Genomic DNA, 27450 nt, shown 5'->3' with positions numbered 1-27450 from the left:
TCTATTTCTAATTCCACAAACACTCTTTTTTTAATTCAAGCCAGACCTCTCGTAGTGAAGGGGTTAATGAGGGCACTATCATACCCCTCCAGGTCGAAAAGCGTTTAAAAATCGTTAAAAATCGTCAGGAAATAGAAAGAATAATAAAAAAATATAATGGATGAAGGGTTAAAGACAGACCAACCACTGTGACCCATATTGTTGTTGGGTAAGGACGCTCCCTATCACCTTTTCCTAGGAGATTTATTTTGCTTATTACACCTTACTGTCCTGGTGTGTTATAGAAATCCTTCAAATATGTACCATTTTATATCGCTTATAAAGAATCCAACATACTTGCATGCGTCGGCCTTGGTCACCTAATGGCGGCCCTCTACGTTGCACGCTCTCTGGCTGCCTCTATTCAGTCCTTTATCTCTGAGGTCACACGCAATAACCTCGTCCCAGGTCTTTTTCGGTCTGCCTCTAGCAACCCTACCCCCGCCGTTTACACTTGTCAACTTCTGCACCCAGCTGTTATCCTCCATACTCTCCACATGGCCAAACCATCTCAATCTGCCCATCCTCATCACAGCACCAACATACTCCACTCCAATCCTTCCTCTAACTCGTCAATCGTAAACCTAGCCCCCCTACCCCACCCCAGGCCCCCATTCAAAGACACATTACACATCATTTAATCATTGTCATTTCTCTCCCTCATTTTTTAACCGACTTAAATAACGTACAAAAGGATATTAACCACCCATATCCAAAAATAAATCGGTAAGGAAGAGGTGTTAGGGCTCGTGAATGCCTCCCACACGACAAATCCCACGAGAGATTATTTATACTCCCTGTTTATTCCTGCCGCCCTTGACACACTGGGGACAGCATTCTCGTCGGCTGGTGAGGCCACGTTACACCTCTTCCTACGCGATTCATTATGCATATCACACCTTACTGCTCTTGTACATGCAGCATAACCATACACTCCATACATAGCGTGGGAGAGAATACCCATACACAGTATATGCAAAAAAAAATAATAAATATGGAAAGGCAGATGTGCTAGGATTAACCAACAACACAGGCCTTTGTTACAGCAGGAGACAAAAGTTATCAACCATGGTGCATACAGCATACATCAGCTGTTGTATTAAAACTGGTCTCTATTCCTGCCCCCGGTACATGATGTTATTCAATACAGGAACACCTCTTGCCGCGAAAGGGTTAGTGCTCTGTTCATACTTAAGAGGTAGAGGGTAATTCATGCACTGACGAGGGCTTAGGTAGACACCGAAAACGTTCTTGCTTTACTAGAGAACGTTACAGACTGGTAAAAAGACAACTAACGATGTTCACTTGTACAAAGTTAGTTATGGTTATACAAAGACAGGCCAGCATATGCAGACGAGACACGTAGCTTCAAGAGAATGTATACTCCACGCACACAAATAGAGGGCAGCATACACACGTATACAGAAACTACTCAGAAGTCGAGAGAGCAGCATACCAATCTCTCTCTCTCTCTCTCTCTCTCTCTCTCTCTCTCACACACACACACACACACACACACACACACACACACACACACACACACACACACACACACACACACACACACACATGAGCAAAAGTCGAAACTCTTCAGTCCCGGTAATTTCCTTTTTAGTGTATTGTTGCTGCTACCAAACGATTTTACTTAAGAAATGTCTCTCGTACTGAGAGGGATCATTAACCCATTTGTGCCCAGTGTCCCCAACATGGAACGGAACTGGCCATTTTTCTAAAGTTAATAGAGGGGCGATCCCCGAGGTAGGGACCTATAAGCTTCGCGACTATGAGCCGACAGGCGGAGGGCAGTACGCCTAACACCCTTCCAGCAAAGTCCCTCACACAGGAACCCTGAGAGCTAATGCTTCAACTGTATCTCGCCCTTTCAGTCCGAAAAGTCTCTCCTAAGTTGAATAAAATCCGCAGGAGAAAAAGCAAAATAAAAAAAAAATCCCGGTAACACTTTCAGCATGATGACCTGTGCTCAAATGAATCCAATTACCGCCAGTGAGGATATACTGTAGAAATGCTGTTCCAATATATCTCGTTAAACTTTCATAGCCTTAAATAAGTTGTAACCCTTTACAGACTGCGTGTTTCCCACTACTGTACTCTGCTCACTCTATGTAAGGCATAAAATTGCCATCTTTCCATCTTCAAAGTTGAACTAGAACAAGAAATTAAGCCTGTGCTGCTAGTCAGGAAGAAGTGCTGTGGAAATAATGTAGGGCCGTCTTATTCCGGCACTCAGCTGCGGGAAATAAGCTGCAAAAGAACGAAAAATTCGAAGTTAAAGTGGTTGAATAATGGTCTTGTGGTGCCCTGACAAACTCCAGATCACAGCCATCTTACATGTGTTATAAGATCCTGTGTTAAGTAATAATTAACCACTTCTGCCTTACGACATCATTTTTTCGTGCTATTAGACTATTATAATCAATATAAGGGAGCACTCTGATGGTCAACGGATGAATGAAAGTTCTACCTATCCCCAGAGGTCTTTCCCGGGCTGAATAAAACTGCCTGAAGATGGGATGAAAATCACGTCATCGTAGTGAAAGTGAACGTAAACTAGCGGAAACCAAGATGACTGAACTTGACACAGCATTAGCAACACTGTAGTACTTTCACCTTAACTTGGTCCAGAGTCTCGTCTTTTTAAATCTTACTTCAAGTAGCTCAGTGGTAGAGAAAAGACAATACTACAGTTCTACATCAATTCCCTAGTATTTCTTCATGATCTGCACTATATTCGGGTTAATCTATTGGTAAACTAAGCATTCAAGAAGAAGAGAAGGTGATTTTAAGCCAAGTTAAAGTGGAAAGAGCATTGTAGGGTTACCAAGCTTACCAAATTATAACTTGTTCGTACATTAGGTCAGTAGCTGGTAGGTACAAGTACTAAAATTAGTGAGAAGAGACTACTTTTAGCTAATAATCCGATCCGTCCCTCCCCTCCCCTCCCACAATCACTCTCTCTCTCTCTCTCTCTCTCTCTCTCTCTCTCTCTCTCTCTCTCTCTCTCTCTCTCTCTCTCTCGTATAGTCCCACACAGACGATTCCCAGGCAGACGATTGTGTCCCACATGATTCCCAGTTAGACGATTCCCAAAAAGATGGTTCCCAGATGGACGATTTTTTGCCACTATTGCAATCATTCAAACACTGTCTGATAATTTTAATATCATCGGCTATTGAAACAGGAGTTACTACTGTTCTGAGTATTTGTAAGTCGTATGGAATATTTGTAAATGTTTGTAAAAGTCTTCATAACAGACAGCACAACGAGGGTTAAGCTTTAAAACAGACCATCTCAAAAACATCTTTAGCTTGTAAAAATTGTAGGTCAAACTTCCCTGCATTCCCTGTACAATTGCTATGTACTACAACGTTACTACAGATCATTTAAATTACAGCAAATATACTGCTCAAGTACCAAAACAATTAAGAGAAGTTTATCAATGATTCGCTTCTTCCATCTAAACTGGTATGGTAAACAAACTATACTCTTTTTACTTTAACTTGAGCTAAACCTGCCAATTTTCCATCTTAACTGCTGAGTTGTAAGAAAAGATTAACAGTGGGGTATGATACTAGTCACGATGGAGTGCAATGAAAAGGATGTTCATCTATAGTATCGTCTTTTTCTAGCACGAAGCAACGTAAAACAAACTACAAAACGACGAAAATGTGGGCCAAGTGAGAATAAAATGACAAGAGGCAGTTCGGTGTCTGGCCGTCGTTGTGTAAACAATGCTGACAAGTAACATTGCTGGTGACTGAATTGACAAATTAGTTAGCTCCACTCTTTCTCCAATGCAACACACGCCTAAGTCTTCAAATCAGATTTTAATGGAAGGGATTGTTGCTCATGGTCGTGGCACTAACCGTGTTTATAAAGGTCACACATACTGTACAGTAGTTGGTTTATTGACAAAGTCCCGCACATAATTCAGCAAAAATACATATAATTTACAATATTTTGTCCAGAGACATACCATTTCCAATTTAACATCTGTATGGTCAATATAATGCATGACGTTACTAGTGCTATCTGTGTGATAAAGACAGTACTTAGCATCTTAGGATTAGCTAACATTTTTCAAAATTAATTGGCCCATAAATATTAAATGATCCCACAGTCTACAAGGATTACAGAGCATCACAAAAAATGTTTAGCGGTTTCTTGCCATAAGTACTCAACATTAAACGTATATGTTTTTTAAACTGAATAAACATACTGACATGTTTCTAAAGAATTAGTATTCTCACCAAGCGATGAATTTACGATAATGCAATTATTCTTGGAACTATATGTAGAGATGCAGAATTGTTAGTTGTTAACAATTTCAAAACACCTAGTGAGCATTTTCCTTGCACTCTTACTTATCGAGAAAAGAGAGAACGGGTGTCTCAGCTTGACATTTGTCCGGCGTAAATTTAAGATACATGAGGAATTTTTATGTTAATCAGGATTTTTCCTTACCCTCTGATCATGCTCCAGTCTCAGTGTACTTACAGGCACCTTGTATAAACAGAAACTCATTTTTGTAGGGCAGTCAGTTGGGTGATCATGCCACATTGTACAGTAACAGGACACATAATTTAATAAGGAAGTCTATGACATTGAGATATATATTGTGATGCAAGCACTCTCAGTGGTATGTTATTCCGAGGACATGTACCAGAACCTAATAATGTTCATGTGTATGCTAATGATATATCTAATGCATTGTATCACTACCGTAAAGACTGTAAAAATGACATTAGAGACACCGAGGGCGACCTGACAATGGAAAGGTAGGAGAGGCTGCTGCATCATGATGATAAGCTTGTGTGGCGAGCAGTTAATTGGCGAGGTGAAATTACAAGTGGCACATACTCTTTCAACTCACCATCTGATGAGGATTTTTAAAGGACTTTTCTGAGGAAATACTAACCCCCCCCCCCCGTGTAGAAGAGATGGATCCCGATGATTTTCATGCAATTGTTAATGTACCAGTTTGAGATGACCCTGTACATCCCAGCGAAGTTCAAGAACAAATAACGCGATTAAAGCCTGTTACAGCAAGCGGGTCCGTCGAAGTGTGTCCACGGATATTTAAGTTACTGGCGACCACTGGTTTATCTCTAACACTACTTTTGCCTCTAGTATTTATCCATCCTCATGGAGAATTGCATGGCTCTTTACAATTTATAAGCGTGGACACAGGACAATACTGGGTAATTACGAGGGAATAAGTGTGGTTAACAACATAACAAAGCTGTATGACATGGTAGGCTACTCTGTGCTAGACTGCCGCGCTGGTTATCACCCTTTCGTGAGCAAACGGGAAGTTAGCCAGGAAGAAGCTGTATAGAACAAATGTATCAATGAGACTGCTAACTGATGTTGCAAGGCGTAAGAAATTAACACTATCTGTTACCTTCGTCAATTTCTCAAAGGCTTATTAGAGGCTTGTTATTTATGATTTTGATGAGAATAGGGTGTGGTGCAGTGCTGCTGACCGCCCTGGTGGCCATGTACAGGGTGACCCAAAGTGTTATTGAAACATCAGTGGTAATGCCACAGTGGGAGTGCGTCAGGGCTTACCGACATCATGCCTCTTGTTTGTCATATTTGTAAATGATCTCACCAAGTTGTTAAAAGACAACTGTGGTGTTGATGGCTTATTGTCGTGGCTGCATAACCTCGTGCTGATGGATGATATAGTTATTTTGGCCACTACTAGAGCAAATATTTTTTTTTTATTCATTTATTTGTCCTTCCTCTGTACTGTTATTTAAAAAATACGAAGAAGTTAGAATTACTATGTGACTTGCGAGACACATGGGATAAACATTAACCAGTGCATGACGCAATTTCTCGCTATAATAGGACAGACGAGAACGTGCAACCATTTCAAATTGGTGAGTTAGTGTATACCCGTGCACTCAGAATTTATATCCTGGTAGCCCCTTCACGTCAGACGGTACTATATCAGCCTCTACTGGGACTCACGCATAGGCTAAAATGTGTCATTTGTTAAAGTTCATATATTTGAAGAACTCAGATATTCCTTTGTATGTTAAGTGCAAAATATTTTATTCTGCATTGATGTCGGCCATATTATAGGGATGTGAGTCGTGATTCAACGCTGATACAAAAATCCGTGATAAAACTGTATAATTGGGGGATCAAACAACTGTTAGATGTACGCATAACATCGTGCAATGATCTTTGTTATCTGGAGTTAGGTTATGCAGCCCTTCGTGACCTTATTAGCATAAGCAATGGATATTTTTTTTAGGACTGCATTGCGTGTGAGACGTGGCCTCGTGGACGAAACGTCATCCACAGAGTCATGGTTGCCAGTATTTAAGGATATTATTTGACAGTGAAATCAGTGATGCTTATTTGGCAATGACTACCTTGCAGTAATCCATTTCCCAGTCTTAGTCATCAAGGAGAGTGGTTTATAAATATATGAACTCTAATCTGTCAGTCCATGACGTTTACGGGAAGAAAACTAATGAGGACGAGCCCACAGAATGTCGTTCAGTCGTTTTCCTGTAATTTGGCCTTCCCCAGCGATGGAAAGTGGCAGTCTGGCAGATGGAACAGGCGGGGTCGGACTCAGGGTCGACTGCCATTAAATACGGTGACTGTGCCCAAGCGAAGTCATACAGACAGAACTTCACGTGGACTCCTGTTCCATGACACAGTTCATACGTAATACATACGGTTTTACTACTTTGCAAGAAATTATCATCCCTACAGATGCCTATACCTGTGTTTGTGATAGTATATAAGATTCTTTTCATATATGCCTATGTAATCACTCGCATTAATGGGGTCTGATTTGTGTTCCTTTTTAATCCCATACGGGGTGGCCACAAGCAAATCGCCTCCATGTCGCCCTGTCTCCTGCCATCTGCCTGCCCTCACTCCAACTCACTCCCTTCTCTCACAAATCCTCCATTCCATCTCTTCATCACATCCTCGGTCTCCCCCTCCCCCTCCACTTCACTCACATACAGTACACTACACTCTTCTAATAATACTCTCCACATGGCCAAACTATCACAGAGTACTGTACCCCTCATATTACTTTCAGTCACATCCACACCAGTCTCTCTCTCTCTCTCTCTCTCTCTCTCTCTCTCTCTCTCTCTCTCAGGTACTAGCAATAACAGCAAATCACTACCAACATAAGTGTCAGGACAGCCTACTTGCAGCCTACTAACAATGGCGTTCGTAGTGGGGGGGAAAAGGAAGGGAAAGTTGATCCACCCTCTCTCCTGGTTATACTGATAGTTCTGCCTAATAACTTATCCTTTTATAATATAGATTTTGAGAGAGAGAGAGAGAGAGAGAGAGAGAGAGAGAGAGAGAGAGAGACTGGGTAAGGATGATATTAATTCAGCATGTGTTAAAAATATTGAAATAGCGTACCCACGACCATTGGCAACCCAGTCACAGAGGCAGATCATTAATTTTTCTAATACGTTTTGCAAGGTAATACGTAAGAGCTTGTTCATATTTACTTTATATTCACGTAATGATCACTTATACCGTCGACTGCACGGTGTTATTAAGCGTTATATATAAATCGCTTTTTCGTGTGTGTGTGTGTGTGTGTGTGTGTGTGTGTGTGTGTGTGTGTGTGTGTGTTTACCAGAGTAGATTATTTTAGGCTTTCTGTACCTGTTGCTCTTGTTTGCTAGAATGGATTTTAGACCGAAGCCAGCCTCAATACTACTCCTACTCGCTGAGGGATCGAGTGGCCGGACCCTCGTAGGAATCACTGAGTTATATAAATTAGTGTCATTGTTAATTAGCGTAGCCTATACTGTAGCTGCTTCTATCTCATATACCATAGAAGAAAATGTATTAACGTTGCTCTCACCGTAAAAAGTAACTGATTCTAAGTCATATAAGGGTAACGACAGTCTGTTCATCACAATCTTGCTTTTTCATTTCCCCATGAAGAAATATAATCGTGCACCTTTCCCTATTAATAAAAAGAAAAATGTAATAGCTCGAGGTAAAGGTCAGAGCACTCGTCCTTAATGAAGTATTACTAGGAAATTCTTATAAGTGTCATGTGTACCTTGTAATCATCCAAAGTGGTTCACAAACTCTGCACTGCACTCCAAACATTATTAACTGTATAATTCAAGCAAAAAGTACGACATTTCTAATTTAGGTTTAAACACGTAGCTACTCATTACAGTACGGTAAACATTTCCATTAGCCTATATCACCTTCCCATGTCAGTGCTGGCTGTCAATTGTGCGAAAATCGATTGTTTAAATGTATTTTTTAATCCCATTCACCATCTTTGCAGTATCAGCTGGTTACCCACGGGCCCGGGACGTTCGTGGCTTTCCTAGTACCGTATCATGAATCGTTGTGCGCGACTAACTTAGGCCAGTATTGACTGGTCTAACTGGCTCGTCAGCACAGCCATGGGACCGGTCTGAGCCGGTCTAGGTTGGTCTAAAAGTCTTATGAAAACGAGGCTGTATACCCATCTGGTGAGAGGTTGGGGCTACTGTGCTACTGTTCCCGCTTGTATTATGAAACACTCACGTGGGTGCCAAGGGTTGTCTCCTTGGTAGCAGCAGGCTAGGTTCCTCAGGGTAAATTTCTTCATTATTCTACTCCCCAAACAACCCTCTGTTCCCGAAGAGTCTCCATATTTAACCACTTCATTACATTCTATACAACTCAGCACATAGAAGAAAGAGAAGTAGTCAGGCATTCCTTTCCAATCCTGCCCATACTTAACCATCCCTGCACAAAATCCTACGTACGACCCTACACACCATGAAAGAGTAGCTATAAAGTAAGGTAATTCATTCTCATCAACAAGGGGTGTCAAACTGAATATATACACTACTGTACGGGGTCCTACGTATATCTGAATGTGGTTTTGGGGACCGTTTTGTTCACTATAGGCTGTGTGCTTATTTACTGGTGTGTGTGTGTGTGTGTGTGTGTGTGTGTGTGTGTGTGTGTGTGTGTGTGTGTGTGTGTGTGTGTGTGAGAGAGAGAGAGAGAGAGAGGGGGGGGGAAGGAAAACAGGGTATATCAGACAAACAGACAGAAGCTGAATAGAAAGACAGGGAAAAACAGGAAAACAGATACCAGCAGTGTGAGAAAATGAGTAAATGAGAAGGTGAGTGAGTGCGTGAGTAAGAGTTGCCAGGCTTCAGCTAAGTGGGGCGGCCTCCCCGCTATGTCCGACCGCCTGGCATAATTTAATAACCCGACCTGTACACCCTCCTTCACCCAACACGTACAATTTGATGTAAAAATAACGAGGGAAAGAAGAGAAAATTATTGATATACGGTGCTTAGTCCTTGTTCGTATCGAAAATATAACGAAGGCAAGAAAATTACTAACACACGGTGCTCTGCCCTTACTGAAATCAAAGAAACAACCGTATACATTGCTACGAGTCTTGCATTTAGTGCCGTAGTAGTAGTAGTAGTAGGAGTAGTAGTAGTAGTCGTAGTCGTAGTAGTAATAGTGGCTCATCTGAATGTGAACCCAGTGGACTGCAGGCTGAAGTTACGATAGGGAAGGAATTGACGGTCGTTTACATAACCAGGCAACTCCACCGCCCAATTATATCTGTGTCACCACATAAAGGCGTCCCTATCAGCACCTTCCCCCCCCCCTCCCAACATACTGACTACCAGTATATGTTTATTGTGAAGACAACAGTTTTAACCCGACTTGGACCCTTTCAGTTTCAACAGGAGTATAATTTCTTTCATGCAGATGTTATCTACAGTACTTCGAGGTTACCCCCTTCCTTGCTTTCCGGAATTTGTCTCATACCATCCTTTTATTATTATTATTATTATTAGTAGTAGTAGTAGAAGTAGTAGTGGTGGTGGTAGTAGTAGTAGTAGTAGTAGTAGCAGCAGCAGTAGTAGTAGTAGTAGCAGCAGCAGTAGTAGTAAACACCACCACCATCATCATCAACGTCATACAAGGCGTCAAGGGTATAACCAGAGGAGTACAAGACATCCATAACACCGAGAAAGGAGAAAAAGAAAAAAAGAAAGAAAGATATATATAAAAGTACCAGAGAAGGCAAAAAGTTGAGAATGTAAACATATCAAACAAAATTATCCACACGTATGCAGAAGGATTAGGTTTTTTCAAATGGACACGACTCTCACACCGGATACTCTTGAACCGCACAGGCCTATGGTAGAAAGCACCTCTGGAATTGAGCGCTGCCACACATTAAACACCGATAGTAGAATAAACGTTGTGCTGATACTGATCTAGCAACCAAAGGCCTGATGTAGGCTATATGCATCAGGAGAATACCTTACAGAGGATGAGCTGTGTTCTAAGAAATCTTGAACAGAGTGCAACAGCATGACAATGTTCAAGATCACACACACACACACACACACACACACACACACACACACACACACACACACACACACACACACACACACAAACCTGGAAGTGTTAAAAGATTTACCCAACAGTCTGAGGTGGGAGGGAGCGGCTGAGGACCATACTGGTGGTTATTAATACTCTCAGAGAGGGAGGATAAGTCCTCTGTAACAAGTTGCTGAGACAGCTAAGTCACCGAAAACTTTACGTGGGATAAAGAGGTTGGGCTGATGATGATATGGAAAGTTTTATATATATATATATATATATATATATATATATATATATATATATATATATATATATATATATATATATATATATCTTATTCGTTTTCAAGTCCGTGCCAAAAACAAAGCACTATCACAGGCCTCTCATCCCTCCTCTACGGAGCAGGTGCTGTACATGCAGTAACGATACCGTATGTGAAAATGATGGCATTAACGAAAACAGATACAAATATTACAGCGTCGGTGGCCATGGTCGATATACTCATATTAAGTGGATGCTGGTAGTTTGTCATTATGTCAGACAGTATGTTCGCTCCCATCCAGTTCATCCCGACTCTGACACACACACACACACACACACACACACACACACACACACACACACACACACACACACACACACACACAGCCACAAGATCAAAAATACTCTGACTTTCACATGTACTGCTCTCAACACACCTCTTCTTGAGTCGCACTTGGAGAGCACGATGAAGGATAAATTTTGGTTCTCACATTCAATCATACGAACCGATGCAGATACTGTCTCCCCATATTCGTTTGTTCACTCCGAATATACATACAGTATATATATATATATATATATATATATATATATATATATATATATATATATATATATATATATATATATATATATATATATATATATATATATATGTATATATATATATATATATATATATATATATATATATATATATATATATATATATATATATGTGTGTGTGTGTGTGTGTGTGTGGTTGATACACATAATAAGTGTCTAATTATGTCAGGTATCTACGGAATATCAGGAAACAAAAGAGTCATAGATATATAGAAATGGATGGATAAGATACTCGCAAATATGCCTATGACAAGAATTCAGTAAGTCTATTTATAGTCAGACGCCTAAATCCCAGAAGGGGTTCCCACCAAGAATCGCCTCCATGTCATTCTGTCCTCCGCCATTAAACTGCCCTTTCTCCAACTCATCCCCTCCCCCCACTTATACACCTCTTCATCTCATCCTCGACTTCCCCCTCCCTGGGGTATAAAATATGGTTGCAAGCTCTTTTATTGCCTGGTACTCAACGGAACAGTCTCAGAGCCAAAGGTATGACGAAACACGTAATATCTGCACTAACTGTTTGGTCTGTGAGGTAAAGTTTAATATTTCGAAGGCATAAATGATAAAAGAGTGAGTGCATGTAGGCTTGAATACTAGACCTGCCATATACAGGGGTAGGTTACTTATATCGAGTAATACGTTCCCTGAGTGCAACCATACCGCGTGATGACAGCTGGCGTCACACATCCTCGCTGGCATCATTCTGGCACCAATAGCGAACTGTATATAAATATGATACGAGTAGCCTAAACTATTATGGGCTTGTGAGATGGTATTTGCGGGGTTGTTCTGTGATATAACCGAATCATCAGAAATACAGCATGTAACCATTCATTCATTCATCATCCAATCCTACGTTGCCACATGAGAAGCGTAGCAGCCCGGGGCTAGGCAAGTTGGTCCTGACATTTAAGATGAAAGTGACCAGCCTCACTCATCCCTGAGTGGCATTACGTGAGCAATAAACCCCAATTACCCCTTGGATATAAACCTTCACCGGCTCAATCCGACTGAGTCCAATAATTACCCACTAAACCACCAGGCGCCAAAATTTGGTTATATGGTTACCATCCAGCGTAGTAAATGGTTTCCTGGTGTACAGAAAATCATTTGGCTTGTCACTCAGTGTAGAGTCACCCACAGGCAGAAGGAGGAGGAAAGAATGAAGGAAAGAAAGACAGAAGAGGGAGTGTAAAGTCACCCATAGGCAGAACGATGAGGAAAGAATGAAGGAAAGAAAGACAGAAGAGGATGGAAGGAAAGAAGGATGGAGGAGAGGAAAGGGCAGACACCCGAGAGCAGCACTACATCAAGTGAGTGGATGGTGAGCGCCCCCACCCACCACAAGCAGGTAGAGAGGTGGCGTGCGGTCCTAACGGACCCAGGTTCAAATCCCGGCTGGGGCAGGGAACAGTTTAAGGATTTGAATTTCATTAACATCAGGCTTTACTGATCTACCAGAAGACCCGCCGACATGTCGTAAAAATACCCCCGCTAATACCAATACACCAGTCCTGTATGAGACAGCCCTAGCATGTATTCAATATGGACGGTGGGTGTTAGCGCCGAAGTGGTGACATGTAGAGGTGTATGGTATGTAGGAGGACTGCTGGGCCTTGATAGCAGGCTGTGAAGCCTATGCCCAGAGTCGGACACACACACACACACAAAAAAAAAAAAAAAAAAAAAAAAAAAATTCACTATCGTACCAATTATCTGTATGCTAGTAGCTACTGCTGAATTATATCTTACAATAGCCTACCGTACAGTAACCTACGTAATCGCATAAGCTTCCATGGTGGTGAAAGAAGTTTTGCATCAAAATTTTCGCGTTCGAGGTTGACGATTAAACTACAGACAGCCAAAAATGAATCCTCCTTTATTTCGCGTCCACACTAAATGCTTGCTGGCGCGGCAGGAAATTCTGAGTCACTGCAACCCACCAGAGTTCCTGCCCGCTCCTGCCCGTGTCATCACTTTTATGGGTTACACTAATGCATAATTCCCGCCCGCACCCTCCCTCGGCAGCAAGCATTAAGTGTGAACGCGGCCATCTTCTGACTGGGTATGAATCAAGAAAAGGTATTCGTAAAGGAAGGAGTCAGTGCCTGTGGAGGTGGAAGTGTTATAATGGCTAATTCTGTATGTCAGTCTGCATATGTTACCAGTATGAACCGACAGAACTGGAGCGTACTACCAGCACTCACTTGCATTAACAACCAGAAGCAAGGACAGATGAGGAAGGTTTCCAGTTCCCTGTTCCTGCCCTGCCCCTCAGGAAATACGAGGGTAGACTAGTATGCTTTTTCCCTTCTCCAGAGGGACAGACCGTGAAAAATCATCGCACAAGCCTAAAGTTACTGTATTGGAAACCGATGTACAAGTGCAGACAAAAGGACCGGAGACACTGTCTTAGCCCAGGCGCAAAAGAACGGTCGTTTCTTGCTGGTGACTTAAAGTTGGGAGTGTGGAGGACTGGTGTCGAATGGGGGTTCGTGGAGGGAAGATGATCCCAATCTCCTACCCACCCACCCATCCCCTATTGTAAAGCACCAGCCAGAAATGACCCAGTTCTTGTGCCCGTGATAAGGTAATATCTCTCTTCCCTTTGTCTGCACCTGTACATAAAAATTCACTATGATGGGTGACTTGCTGACTTCTTTTATGTGTCAGAAAAGAAAGTAAAAAGAAAAATAACTATGTACTGTAAACAAGTGCATCCGTCGACCGAGTATCTGCGTCGTGCCGGCATACCCTTGCATAAAAGCTGGCTAATCCGTCGTCGAAAAACATATCTGCCTGCGTAAACTAATCGGGAAAATAAATAATCCAGTAGTTTTATCAGCCACTTCAGGTATTGTTATATCCATTCTTTTTAGATCATACAAGTCATGTCCACTGGTATTCACAGCAATGATGGTGTACAGTCAAAGTAATACGTATCTTATCAGTGTCGTCTGAAGAAAATTGACAGCTGGCGAAATTCAATGGAAACCGTATCTCTCTTAGTGTGTATTTCAGATTGTTCGATTTTTCCGCTAAGTCTTCGTCAAACTTTGGGAAGATACTCGTTTCTTTGTCTGTCTGTGATACTCGTCTCTTTGTCTGTCTATTACTCTGGTTCACTTGATTCACTTTTGGCTCATTAACGTCAGTTCTGGGCCAATCAGACCCAGTTACGTCAATTGAGAGCATTCACGGATATTCAGATCCAATCACTGTATGTCTATGCAGATACTTCAGATGGAGAGGGACGCCTTCACGTGGTGGCACCGCTAAACTGGTTGGTTTTACTACCTGGTTATACGAACGTCCCAAGTTCCCTCCTTATCCCTTGAAAGAAGGATTGTGGACTGTAGGACGAGGACAACTTCAGCCTGCAATCTACTGAGTTCACATTTCTGATGAACATGGAGCTACTACTACTACTACTACTACTGTTACTACAACATCCGTTCACAGTCACTTAGGTCAGTTCAGGTCAGGCTCATTCAAAGCTTTCCCACTTAATAGCACCCGAACACATTCCGTAATTCCAAGTTCAGACACATCAACACAGGTAACTTAAATCCACTCTACAGTACTCATTCCACTTCATTCCAACGAGACCCAAGCATATTATATCAGGACTTTTTCTGTCAATGTAGGTCTGCTCAGGTTACTTCACACCTAGTAAGTTGATTTTGGTCAGCAGCCTATAAATTGATTTGGGTTATGCCTGTGAAGATGTACAGGGTGGCATATATATATATATATAGATATATATATATATATATATATATATATATATATATATATAAAAGACTCTTCTTCCACTCCGCTGGGTGATTACTCGTGTGTTGCGGGGACGGTTCAGTCAGCGATATCAATATCTCTCCTGCAACATTTATCTCATTCTCCCACTGCCACATCCACGCCCATACCAGCAGACTAAGTCATACCCGTAACACACGATACGACCAATAAAAGGCTACTTGAGATGTCACTTAAGTGTTTTCAGTACTGTGTGGGATGGTGATAGTGGGGAATATCGGGCGATTTACACTGGTATTTTAGATACGATGGAAGTCAAAGATAAGGAAGAAAATATTTGGTGATATGGGCTTTAATGGTGGGATGGGCTATGATGGTGGTAGGTGCTGAGGCAGGGCTAGAGGAGTCAGTGGCGTCACCAGGGGGGAGCTAGGGGGGGCTTAGCCCCCCCAAATCAAGGATTCAGCCCCCCCAAAAAAAATCGCAGCCCCCCAAAATAATAATAATAAAAAATCACCAGCTTACATAGTATGCTTGCAGCTCGGCATTGACCCACCTAGCTTTCCCCCAACCCCCTACCGCCAATCCACTTTTATTTGTGCATCCGTATTAGTTTAATACAATATTATTTATAGCTATATAATGTGATTAGTTATTCACAATTTACGTAAACCTATGACTCAAATCATAAGTGTTATAATATATTAGTTTGAAGTTTCCCATATACTTTTTCCAAACTTGGTTTTCTTTGAAATATATTTATTGCACAAAGAATGCAAGATTGTATTACATTTATCAGACTTATTATATATTTACAATATATAATATGGTATATATTAATCACGGAGCTTTAAAATTGGATTATGCAGTCTAAAATATCTGATCTATGCAATTTTTCACAAATTCGAATGTTCAGAGCATCGGAACTCGGAATGTTTGTTTACATTGAGAAGTGTCTGTGAACTGTGGCTAAATCCTGTGTTGTTTTCGGCTTTATTTGAATGTATTGGTTTCAGTGGCTGTATAGACGTTACTACGTTCCGGTATATTGCTAGCCACCTCACTTTACCTATTCATTTTTGTTTTTGCAGATATGAGATCTAGCCTATACTCTATACAAAGAGTCAGCAGTACTTAGTTGGTTCAGACGACACTCGACTGTCAGAACTGAATGTCATTTCCCTTTTATAGGCTATTCTACAATAATACATTTGCGGATATCAGCCAGCAGCCACTCAAGTGATGAAAAGGTCATCTAAAAATCCTCAGGGACAGGTTGACATAAGAAATTTCTTTCGCACCAGCACCTCTAAAGATGACTCAGATGAGTGCCAAGAAAAAGTGGCTGTTATTGGGAATGAGGTGCCAGAAGCAACCCCAGATAACCCCAAAGCTGAACCCATTCAGACATGTGTAAGTAGCCCTATATCAAACTATTTCAGTAGTCATTTTATGAAGCTTAGGCCAGGATTTTTTTTATTGATTTTTAAATTGGCTAGGCCTAGGCTATTTCTCATTGTTGCAAATATATTGCCCTAAACGTACAGAGTGGGAAAGTAGGCTAAAACTCTCTCTCTCTCTCATCTACAGGCCTCAAAAATGCCCCTAAAACTGCTCAATTTCCAAAAAAAAATTCCGAGCGGGCTTACAGCGCCCCCCCCCTACCCCATTGAGTTGTCCCGACGGCGAAGTTAACAGTGACAGTATCTTAGTAATCTCAGGCTCTTGCAACTTTCTCGCAGCTGAATGAAATCGTCTGGCGTTCGTTTATAGAGCGTTCCACTGAGTTGTCCCGACGGCGAAGTTAAGTGACAGTCTCTTAGTAATCTCAGGCTCTTGCAACTTTCTCGCATCTGAATGAAATCGTCTTGTGTGTGGTGGACTAAAACGCTGAAGACATGACTATGAAAGGGTTGATGTTACTGTGATCCCAGGCACATCTGAAATGTGAACCCAGTGAACTGCAGGCTAAAATTACTGCTGCCCTTCTCCTGCACCCTACCACTCTCCTTTTGAGGTGAATAGGTGAGGAGCTGAGGGACGTTTGCATAACCTGGCAGCGGTGTGACCCGGTTATATCGGTGCCACCACGTGAAGGCGTCCATCACTGTAAAAGGGTTAAATTTCACATAAGGTATGGAGGTAAAAGGTACCGGTAAGTCTCTCTCTCTCTCTCTCTCTCTCTCTCTCTCATATGAAGTGAGTGGGTAGCCTCCCGGTTTGGCTGGACAGGACCCTCCACACTTTCCCTATCTGCTCCGGGCTATAATCCTTTCACCTTAATTTGGCCCAGGTTTTCCTTTTCTTTTTTTCTTTTTTTTTCCGTCTTCTTTCACGTTGCACAGAGTGAGAATCAGACAATACTGTGACTCTACATCCTTTCCATAGCACATCTTCGTGACTAGGATCATATTCTAGTGTCAATCGCTTGCAAGGACTCTTATTCAAGATGGAAAGACGGCAATTTTAGGCCAGGTTATAACAAAAAGAGTATAGATAGATATTACCCCCACTCTCTCCCTATCCCTTCGTCAATAGATAGAACCCCACACTCTCCTTATCCTCTCTTCAATAGACAGAACCCCCACTCCCTCCCTATCCCCTCTTCAATAGACAGAACCCCCACTCCCTCCCTATCCCCTCCTCAATAGACAGAACCCCCACATTCTCCCTATCCCTCCCTCAATAGACAGAACTCCCATTCTCTCCCTATCCCTCCCTCAATAGATAGAACCCCCACACTCTCCTTATCCCCTCCCCAATAGATAGAACCCCCACTCCCTCCCTATCCCCTCTTCAATAGACAGAACCCCCACTCCCTCCCTATCCCCTCTTCAATAGACAGAACCCCCACTCCCTCCCTATCCCCTCCTCAATAGACAGAACCCCCACATTCTTCCTATCACCTCTTCAATAGACAGAACCCCCACTCCCTCCCTATTCCCTCCTCAGTAGACAGAACCCCACACTCTCCTTATCCCCTCCCCAATAGATAGAACCCCACACTCTCCTTATCCCGCTTATCCCCTCCCATCTCACTGCGTCTTCTTTGGGTATTGTATTTTCAACCCCTTCACTGCGATTTTTAACTTATTTATTTTATTGGTTTATTCTTTACTTACATTTTCTAAACAAGGAAGGGTTGGAGACAGCCTTACTTACCTCCTTCGTTACATGAGATCTTTTTTAAGTTGGGTAAAAAATTAACTTTGGCACAACAGAAATAATAAACAAATATACACGTCAGCGAATAAACCCCTTCAACCCGAAGACGCGCTGCCTTCAATTCCTCACTACCAGACGATTTTATTCAACGCATGACAAACCAACAGTAGTGAAGGGGTTAACGAAGGCAACCCCTCTGGTTCGAAAAATCTCCTAATCTCGGTAAAATCGTCTGGAGGTAGCAGGAATAAAACAAAAAAAGACGCAATCGTCGTGGAAGGATTGATGGGATTGACACTCTCGGGCTCCCATGCCGCCCTCTCATCTTATCGAATTACTTGGTGAAAGAAAATATTAAAAAAAATAACACACAATACTTTTTTTTACCCCAACTAGGCCCAGAGTTTTCGTCCTTTCGCACCTTGTTCCACGTAGCTTAGTGGTAAAAAGGGACAACCGTACATCTCCCCATCCTTTACATAGCACTTCCTCGTGACTGGCAACGTATTACAGTACCTATAATCACCTTTTACAACTCAGCATTCAAGAGGGAGATGGCAATTTTAAAACAAGTTAAAGATGTATAGAGTTCTCCCTACCATAAGAGGGTTAATGACGACTGTATTCTCACCCTCAGGCAAATTTTGATTCTCTCTCACCTGGTGAAATTCATGTAACCTTAGCCTACCTGGAATAAAAAAAAAAAAAAAAAAAAAAAGAGAGCTGCCCCGATCGTGAGAGAGTTGACACCGCCAGACTCTTTTAGTCACCCTGGGAGAGAGTTTTAGAGGAGGAGGGGACAGACAGTATATAAACTTCCATGAGACAGCTGCTTATCGATGGAGGGATTAAAGGACAGGTAAAGCCTTCATGAGATGGCTCCTAATCGATGTTGGGGGGGCTGGGTGATGGATATGACCTTGATGAGGTATAATCTTATCGTGGTGGAGGAGTTTGATGATTGATAAAGCCTTCATGAGATAGATGCTTATCAGTGTGGAGCGGTCAGATGATAACTAAAGCCTTCAGGAAATATCTGCTTATCGATGTGGAGGGATGTGATGATGGAATGAGACGTATTACCCTTTCCACTATGTAAGATCTCCCCTACACTACATAAAATCGTTTTGAGGTTGCAAGAATAAGCCAAAGGGTGAAGTCAACCTCTCTCTCTCTCTCTCTCTCTCTCTCTCTCTCTCTCTCTCTGCACAGCGCTACAAATACAGTTCATGGCACAGACGGTGAAGCAGATGAGTGTGGTAAAAGACAGTGGTATGTGGGAATGAGGGTAGGACACAGACAAAGGAAAAAGACTACGAAACAGAACAGTAGTAGTAAAGTCATATGGTGTAGGAGGGTGTCATAGATAAAAAGTCCACGGTGCGAAACAGAATACGGTGTGTAAAAGGGTGCGACAGAAAGGCACTGACGGTAAAAACAGAAGACAGTGGTAATAGCCTAGTCGTGTGATGCAGCATGTTAAGGCGGATACAAAGCACACACGGTGAAATAAGGGTGAAAGCAGACAGTGACATTGTGTGGGAGTGAAGGACAGATACAAGGCACGAAAGATGAAAAAGAAGACAGGCGAATAGACATTGGTATGGTATGGGAGAGTAAGATGAATGGAAGGCACGGACGATAAAACGGAAGATAGATGTCACAGAGAGTAGTATGCTGAAGAAGGGCAGGACAAGTACAGGTAAATAGCACAGGAGGTTAAAACAATAGCGATATGGTGCTTTCACATTAACTTGGCCTAGATTTTTGTCCTCTTGCTGCTAATATGTAGCTGACTGGCAGAAAAGGAGTGTGTAATGGCTCTACTTTCCTTCTTTAGGCTATTACATAAATTTCTTTATAACTAGCATCATATTTTTGTGTTAATCTACTGTTACAACTCAGCATTCAAGTTGGAAAGAGATGGCAACTTGCAGACAAGAGTACAAACAGAACAGACACCCAATGGTTAAAGGTTTTATTTAGTTTTAGAGTGCTGTTACATACATATATACCGTACATTCATACATACCGGTACTTTCATACATACATACATATATACTTCCACATACATATACATACATACCGTACTCAACGCCCGCAGAATATATGGTACACAGCAAAGACGGCAAAAAGAATGACAGTGGTGGTAGACAGTTACAGGGTGTGTGTAGGGGTGGCTGGCGTCTACTACTCTCAATCTCCATTCTCTCTTTCGTACCCCAGGACTTACTTACCCTATCTTCAAACAGTCTCTCTCTCTCTCTCTCTCTCTCTCTCTCTCAATTCTCCTTCTTGCAGCCTCCCTCCGTCCTCACATATCTCTTCCTATCTCATCCCATCCCTCCTTACCTCTCTCTCTCTCTCTCTCTCTCTCTCTCTCTCTCTCTCTCTCTCTCTCTCTCTCTCTCTCTCTCTCTCCTTCCACCTCATTCAACTTTTCTCTTTCTTCCTTTCTTCCTGTCTCGTACATCTTTCCAGTTCTTTCCTCCTCTCCGCCCTTCTCCCCCTCCCTCCTCTCATCACCCTCCAACTTTGCTTTCTTCTTCAGTCTTCTCTCTCTCTCTCTCTCTCTCTCTCTCTCTCTCTCTCTCACCACTTTTATCCCCGTCCCCTCCTTTACTCCCTCCCTACACCTTTCATTTCCTCTCCATCTCTCCCTCCTACTCCCCCTCCTTTCCCGACAGCTGTTTCCACTATTTTTTCCTCCCTGTCTGCTCATCTTCCTTCTTCTCCTCTCTCTCTGCTCCTCTCTTTTACTCTTTTTAATTCCTCTTTCTCTTCTTCCTCCTCATCTCTCTCCCCTCCTACTCTTTTCGTCATTCTCTTCGTGTCTGCCTCATTCATTCTTTCTCCTCCTCTCTTCTTTCTGCTTTACCTTCCTCTTCCTCTCTATTTCTCTTCCTTTATCCTCTTCTTTCACCTCTTTTTTTCCCTTTTTCTTCTTTAATCTTTTCTTTTCTTTCCTCTTTTTCTTTCTCTTTGCGTCCCTTCTCTGTATTACTCTTCCTTTCCTCTTTATCCCGCCAGTACTCTCTCTTCTTAATCCTTTCATTTTCTCGGCTTCTCTCTTTCTCCTCTTTCCGTCCATACCCCCCTCCCCTCCATTCATCCTGCCTCCTCTCTCTCTCTCTCTCTCTCTCTCTCTCTCTCTCTCTCTCTCTCTCTCTCTCTCTCTCTCACCTGTTCAGACCTTACCTTCCTGCCTCCCGCTCTCATCTTTCCCTCCATATATACCTGTTTATACTTCCATCTTCCTTTTAGGTATTTCCTCTCTCTCTCTCTCTCTCTCTCTCTCTCTCTCTCCCTCTCCCACTCACACACACACACACACACACACACACACACACACACACACACATCTTCCAACTCTCCTAATCCTCTCCTCTCTCTCTCTCTCTCTCTCTCTCTCTCTCCCAGGATATATATAGCAACTGACATACACTTTTCTAGTTATATCGGCACCAGCTCTCCCCACTACTACTCTCTGGCTCTCTCTCTTACTCTCTCCCTCTCGTTCCCCTCCTTTCCTCCACTCCCCCTCCCTGCGTACCTCCCACTCTCTCCTTGTCCCTCCCTCTCTCTTTCTCTCTTCCTCCTCCTCCTCCTCCCTCCGTCTCTTCTCACCTCTTTTTCTTTTTTCTTCCGCTATTTCCCTCCTACTACTGCCCCCGTCTCCCTGTCTTTATCATCGACCCCCTCCCACTTCCCTTTCTCCCTCCCCTCCCTTCCCTTCACCCTTTCTCCTTCCTCCCCTCCCTTCACCCTTTCTCACCTCCTCTTCCCCTTCCTTCCTCCCTCCTCATCTCCGTTCCCCTCCTCCCCGTCCCTCTTCACCTGTTCCCACCTCCCCATTTATCTCCCCCCACCTTCCTCATTTCTTCTCCCCACTACCCACATCCTCTTCCCTCCCTCCCTCTCCTCCTTTCTACCAGAGAATCTTTTTTTTTTCTTTTCCTTGCTTTTCCTTCTTTATGTTTTCCTTTCATTATCTTCTTCTTTCACTCACCTATCGGAATGTTACCTGTATTCGCTTTATTTTTGCTTTTATGTTACCTCCCCCCCCTCTCTCTCTCTATCTATCTATCTATCTTCTTTCCCTCTCGATCTTTACCGCACCTCTCCCCCTCCCCCTTCCCCCTCTTCTCTCTCTCTCTCTCTCTCTCTCTCTCTCTCTCTCTCTCTATATATATATATATATATATATATATATATATATATCTTTATCTGTCTATCTATCTCCTCTCCCTCAGCACTCCCCTCTCTCTCTCTCTCTCTCTCTCTCTCTCTCTCTTACCACTTTCCCTGCTGATCCTCAAGCCATACAAGCCCCTCATTAAATATATAGGTTACCGTACCACAAAAAAAAGATAAAAAAAAAAAAATACTTCTAAGGCCTAACACAAGCCTAACACACACTACCATATACAAAGTTCAATGACCCTCCAATATTCCCTCACACTACTCTCTCGCTTACACACTCACTCTTATCACACTACTCTCTCTCTCTCTCTCACACTCACCCTTATCACACTACTCTCTCTCTCTCTCACACTCACCCTTATCACACTACTCTCTCTCTCTCTCTCTCACACTCACCCTTATCACACTACTCTCTCTCTCTCACACGCTCACCCTTATCACACTAATCTCTCGCTCACACACTCGACCTTTATGCCTCTTATCGTACAATTTTTACTACTACTGATAAGGGGGGTATCAGTAGACCATTCAGAGATAAGTACAATATTCAGTGTTATCAACGATCCTAAATGTACTGAACCGGTTTGGCTGCGTCAATTAACCCTTTCAGCACGAGGACATGTACTCCAATTAACCCTTTCAGCACGAGGCCATCTACTTCCATTAACCCTTTCAGCACGAGGACATCTACTTCCATTAACCCTTTCAGCACGAGGCCATCTACTTCCATTAACCCTTTCAGCACGAGGCCATCCACTGTTCATTAATTCCTTTATTACGGTGACGTTCTTTATAATAGCTTACTCTTGGTCTCTTGATTTAACTGAACTTAGGAAGGAACTTGACTACTGAAGGAGTTAACTATGGCTACATTCTACCACCTCCCGTTAGAAAAGCATATCCTAACATTTATACAAGCGTCTAAAATGAATAAACCCAAAAATACGTCATCAGACTGAAAGATGGAATTTTTGCCATCTCCTGACGATATTATTCAGCATAGGAGAGATTTCACGAACTGGGGGTTAGCTTCAATAAATCCCTTCGGAAAAAGAGGATTTCCCAAACAACGGGAGTAAACTAAAGAGTGGTCACAAGGTTGCTTATTTCCTTTCTGTGTACCATTTTTGCACTTTCTTTTTCTTAACCAGGAAAGTCTAGGTTAGGTTGGGTTTCTTTTCTCAGTATCAGGTTAGGTTAGTCTGTTGGTCTGTAGGTTAATCTGTTAGGATAGGTAAGTTAGGTTAGAGCAGAAAACAAATGGAAGAATGATCCTGGGATTTCTTTTTAGTTGTTAATCTGTTAGGTTAGGTTAGAGAAAAAAAAAATGGAAGAATGATCCTGGGAAAATTATACTTGGGACCTAACGTAGTTCCAAAGTGGTGTACCGATACTGAATGTAAATATGCCACCCGGATTTAATGGGTTAAAACCATGTACAGTAGAATCAACGTATTACTAAGTGCTTCTGATTTCATTGCTAGATCTCCTCCAATATAACCAATTTTCACCTAATACAATTAAGAGCTACCAATATCTAACTCAGCATCACATAAGGAACAAACAGACACAGCCTAAACCCGTTCACCACTATGACAATATTAGTTCTTGTTATATCCAGACGGTTTTATTCGGGTTTGGCAAGGCTTGGAACTGGGGGGTTAGAAACAGCCTTCATTAGCCCCGTCACTGCTACAGAGTTTTTTCTAATCGACTGAAAAAGTTGGATAACAAAAAGAAATTATATACGTCCTTTGGTCAGTGAGGTAGAAAGGTGTACATTTTGTTCACACCCATTTCCAAACAATTTTCCAATCTCTCACTTAAAGTATACTGCACAAAGATACATGCCAGGCCTCAACTATAACCTAGAAAAGTTATTAATAGCTTACCTCCCTAAACAATGGCATAATGGCTGAACTCCAATTGCCCAGCGAAATGTATAGCGCATAGGTTAGACTGTGCCACTGATGCGTATCGGCCCATATAATACGAGTATCTAGGCTATACCGGCTGTACTGTAGTTACATACATAGTAAATTTAGTTTTATATTCAACATCCACACCTCACTTCCCACCTCGTATCAGTACCGTATAAAGTAGTACGATAGTCCCTGTGATAAATTTCAACTGCACAGAACGAAAACGCTCTTAAAAGGTATATAAGCTATATTAGTCTAGTTTTGAACTGTCCTAACCTGACCTACAAATACATTCATCCACTCAACACGATATTCTGTTGCACCAAATAACAACACAACTACATCAGACAATTTTTAAATACGAGATTTTTTGTGCACCACATGACTTTTACAATTACGACAGACTCTTAAAAGCAACATCACGACGGGGGAAAATACAGTTCCGAGAATCATTTTCAAAAACACAAGCGAAAAGAGTCGCCTACACCTGTTCTGCCGTAATTTGCATATAATATACCTGATAAGCGCAGAACAAACGGCTTCATGAATATATAATGGTATCGCCATTATAAACTCAGCTGGGCTTGGGGGCCATACCAGAATATTCATCGTTTAGTATAATGGTGCTAAAATAGAAATGTGATAGTAGTGGGAGCCATAACAATTTCTGAAACTGTATTGCTCTCTCTCTCTCTCTCTCTCTCTCTCTCTCTCAATGCTTCTACCTCGTACTCGCTTAATTTCCTCCCCTCCTCCCCCGCCCTCTCTTCCGCCTGTTCTCGTCCCACTTATCCCTCTCTCTCTCTCTCTCTCTCTCTCTCTCTCTCTCTCTCTCTCACATTGTATCTACCATTTTTTACATTTATTTTCTCTTCCCCTTTCCCCCCCCCCTCCTCCTCTCACCGTCTACTCCCTCCCTTCCTCTCCCCCCTGTCCAGTCTCCTTTCACTCCTCTCTCTTCCATTAATTCTTCCCTCATCCTCACCATCATTTTCTTACTTCCTCCCACTTCCTCTTCCCTACTTTACTCTCCCTATCCCCCTTCACTCTCTTTTCCTTGCTCGTCTACTCTCAACTCCTCATCTTTTTTTCATTATATTTCCCCACATTCTCGCAATTTTCTCACTTCCTTCTACCTCTTCTTTCCCTCCTTTACTCTCCCCGTCTCTGTCCCCCTTCCCTCATTCTCATTCCCAGTCTTTTCTCTCTTTACACCTCTCTTTCTCTCCAATCATCTCTTCCTCCTTTCCCACTATTTTCCCTCTTCACCTCGTCTTTCCCTCCTTTACTCTCCCTGTCTCTCCCCTCTTCCCTCTCCCCTACCCAGCCTCCTCTCCTTCCACTCCCATCCCTCCTCCTTACCCCTCCCCACCTTCCCTCTCCGCCTTTACGTTTACGCTCCCTGTCTCTTCCCCTTCCCTCTCTTTCCCCTACCCAGCCTCCTCTCTTTCCACTCCCATCCCTCCTTACCCCCCTCCCCTACCTTCCCCCTCAGCCTCTCTTCCCGCTCTCTACCAAGAAGAGGTGTGAGCCAAGGTGTGCCAACAGGTGGTATGCAAACATTACTTCAGTACACAAACCCAATATTTCTACCTCACACGCCACACATTTTTTTTATTCCAAGGCAAAAGTTCTTCCACCGATTATGTAATTTTTCTCGTCATACACAAGAATTAAAAATATATGGCGATTTATTGTACTGAATACACAGATTTTCATGAACAGTACAGAAACACAGCTACAAGTTTGTTCTTCCACACAAACTTCTCAGGTAAATTAAATACGCAGGCAAATGTAAATTATTGATAGTATGCTAATTTGTCATAACGAGTTCTGTTCACACGTAATACGAAATAAAACTCGGGATAAGACGATACCTTCGCCGTTGGCAACTGCACTCGCCTTTTCGGTCATGCTGCCGTTTCCAACTCAGATCAAACGATATTAACACGTTTCACCACGAATTAGCGTTCTCAGTCTGAAATTCATACACCTACACCACACCACTGCTCGCCCTACACTGAGAAGCCTGGGAAAATTCCAATCAGCTGATCAAGGGACGAGACTGTAAACACGGCGCAGCGCAAATGCTGGGGACGAGACCAACTCTCACGCGAGTCTGCCTAGCGCGAACTTTAAAAGAGCAGATTTTACGATTATCCGTGGATTTAAGAACGGATTTTCCTAATATCTTTGCATTAGCAGCAACTAACTTCCCGGATTATTTGCAGATTAAAGACATCAGTAAAATGTTTTTTCTTTCTTTCTTTTTTCTTTCTTCCTTTGGTCTCCGGTATATGACGTGTTTTTCGTTTCTTCTACCAGTACACAAGTTTATTACAATTCAGAAGGATCCCTGTGGGCGAAATGAATATTAAAAGTTGTAAGTATCTAACCCCTACAGTTCGAGAAGTCTTACCTGAGCTGAAAATCGTCTGGTGGTAACAAGAAGAAAAAATTATTAGAGCATGGTGTTAGGTTAACGCAGGTTTGGTCATGATAGCGTTGCTACTTCAATGCTGGGAGGACAGACTTTGATGTATCCCTCCTTAATCAATAAAAAAAGGACCATTGTTGTTGCAGTGGTGATGGTGGCGGTGGTGGTGGTGGTCCAAGGATAATCTGAAATGTGAACACAGTCTACTGCAGGCTCCCTTCTGTAGTCCACCAGTCGTAACCCAAGTAGTGTCCCGGCCGTGCGGACTCTACTCGGATCACTACACACACACACACACACACACACACACACACACACACACACACACACACACACACCATCCTCCCTACTACAACTTAACATGTGACAGCGAACTGGGAGGAGAAGGGCTGTAGCTATTAAAAAAAAAAAAAAAAAACGACGCACTACCTGACAACGATGCCACATTAACACTGATCTGCTTGAACACTAGGCCAGCAGGAGCACATTAGCAATTTTAGACCAAGTTAGAGTGACAAGTGTTTAATTCAGAGTGCTGTTGGCTAAGCTAAAGGTACAGTACATCAGTTGCTGCAATCTGTTTTGAACCTTCTTCCAAGTTCTATTCATGAAACATAATTTTTCCTCCACCTCTTTTTTATTCTTTTTTCCATATTTTTGTG

General features: G+C 42.4%; 1 protein-coding gene across 1 annotated transcript in view; it reads right to left on the bottom strand.

Moving 5' to 3' along the window:
* Positions 1 to 26265, bottom strand: part of aay (phosphoserine phosphatase) — a 46768-nt gene extending 20503 nt beyond the window's left edge. Inside the window, exons 1-2 of the mRNA XM_080265776.1 lie at positions 26229 to 26265; positions 17040 to 17168 (exon numbers count right to left, since the gene is read on the bottom strand). Of these exons, the coding sequence (XP_080121902.1) occupies positions 17040 to 17168; positions 26229 to 26265 (166 nt within the window). The remainder of the gene's footprint in view (positions 1 to 17039; positions 17169 to 26228) is intronic.
* Between the last annotated feature and the right edge of the window lie 1185 nt (positions 26266 to 27450).

The sequence above is a fragment of the Coenobita brevimanus genome, chromosome 16 (assembly GCF_032717465.1).
Source record: "Coenobita brevimanus isolate Jiangsu-jjx chromosome 16, ASM3271746v2, whole genome shotgun sequence".
In the NCBI taxonomy this organism is placed as follows: Eukaryota; Metazoa; Arthropoda; class Malacostraca; order Decapoda; family Coenobitidae; genus Coenobita; species Coenobita brevimanus.
This window is presented reverse-complemented; position numbering and strand designations above follow the sequence as displayed.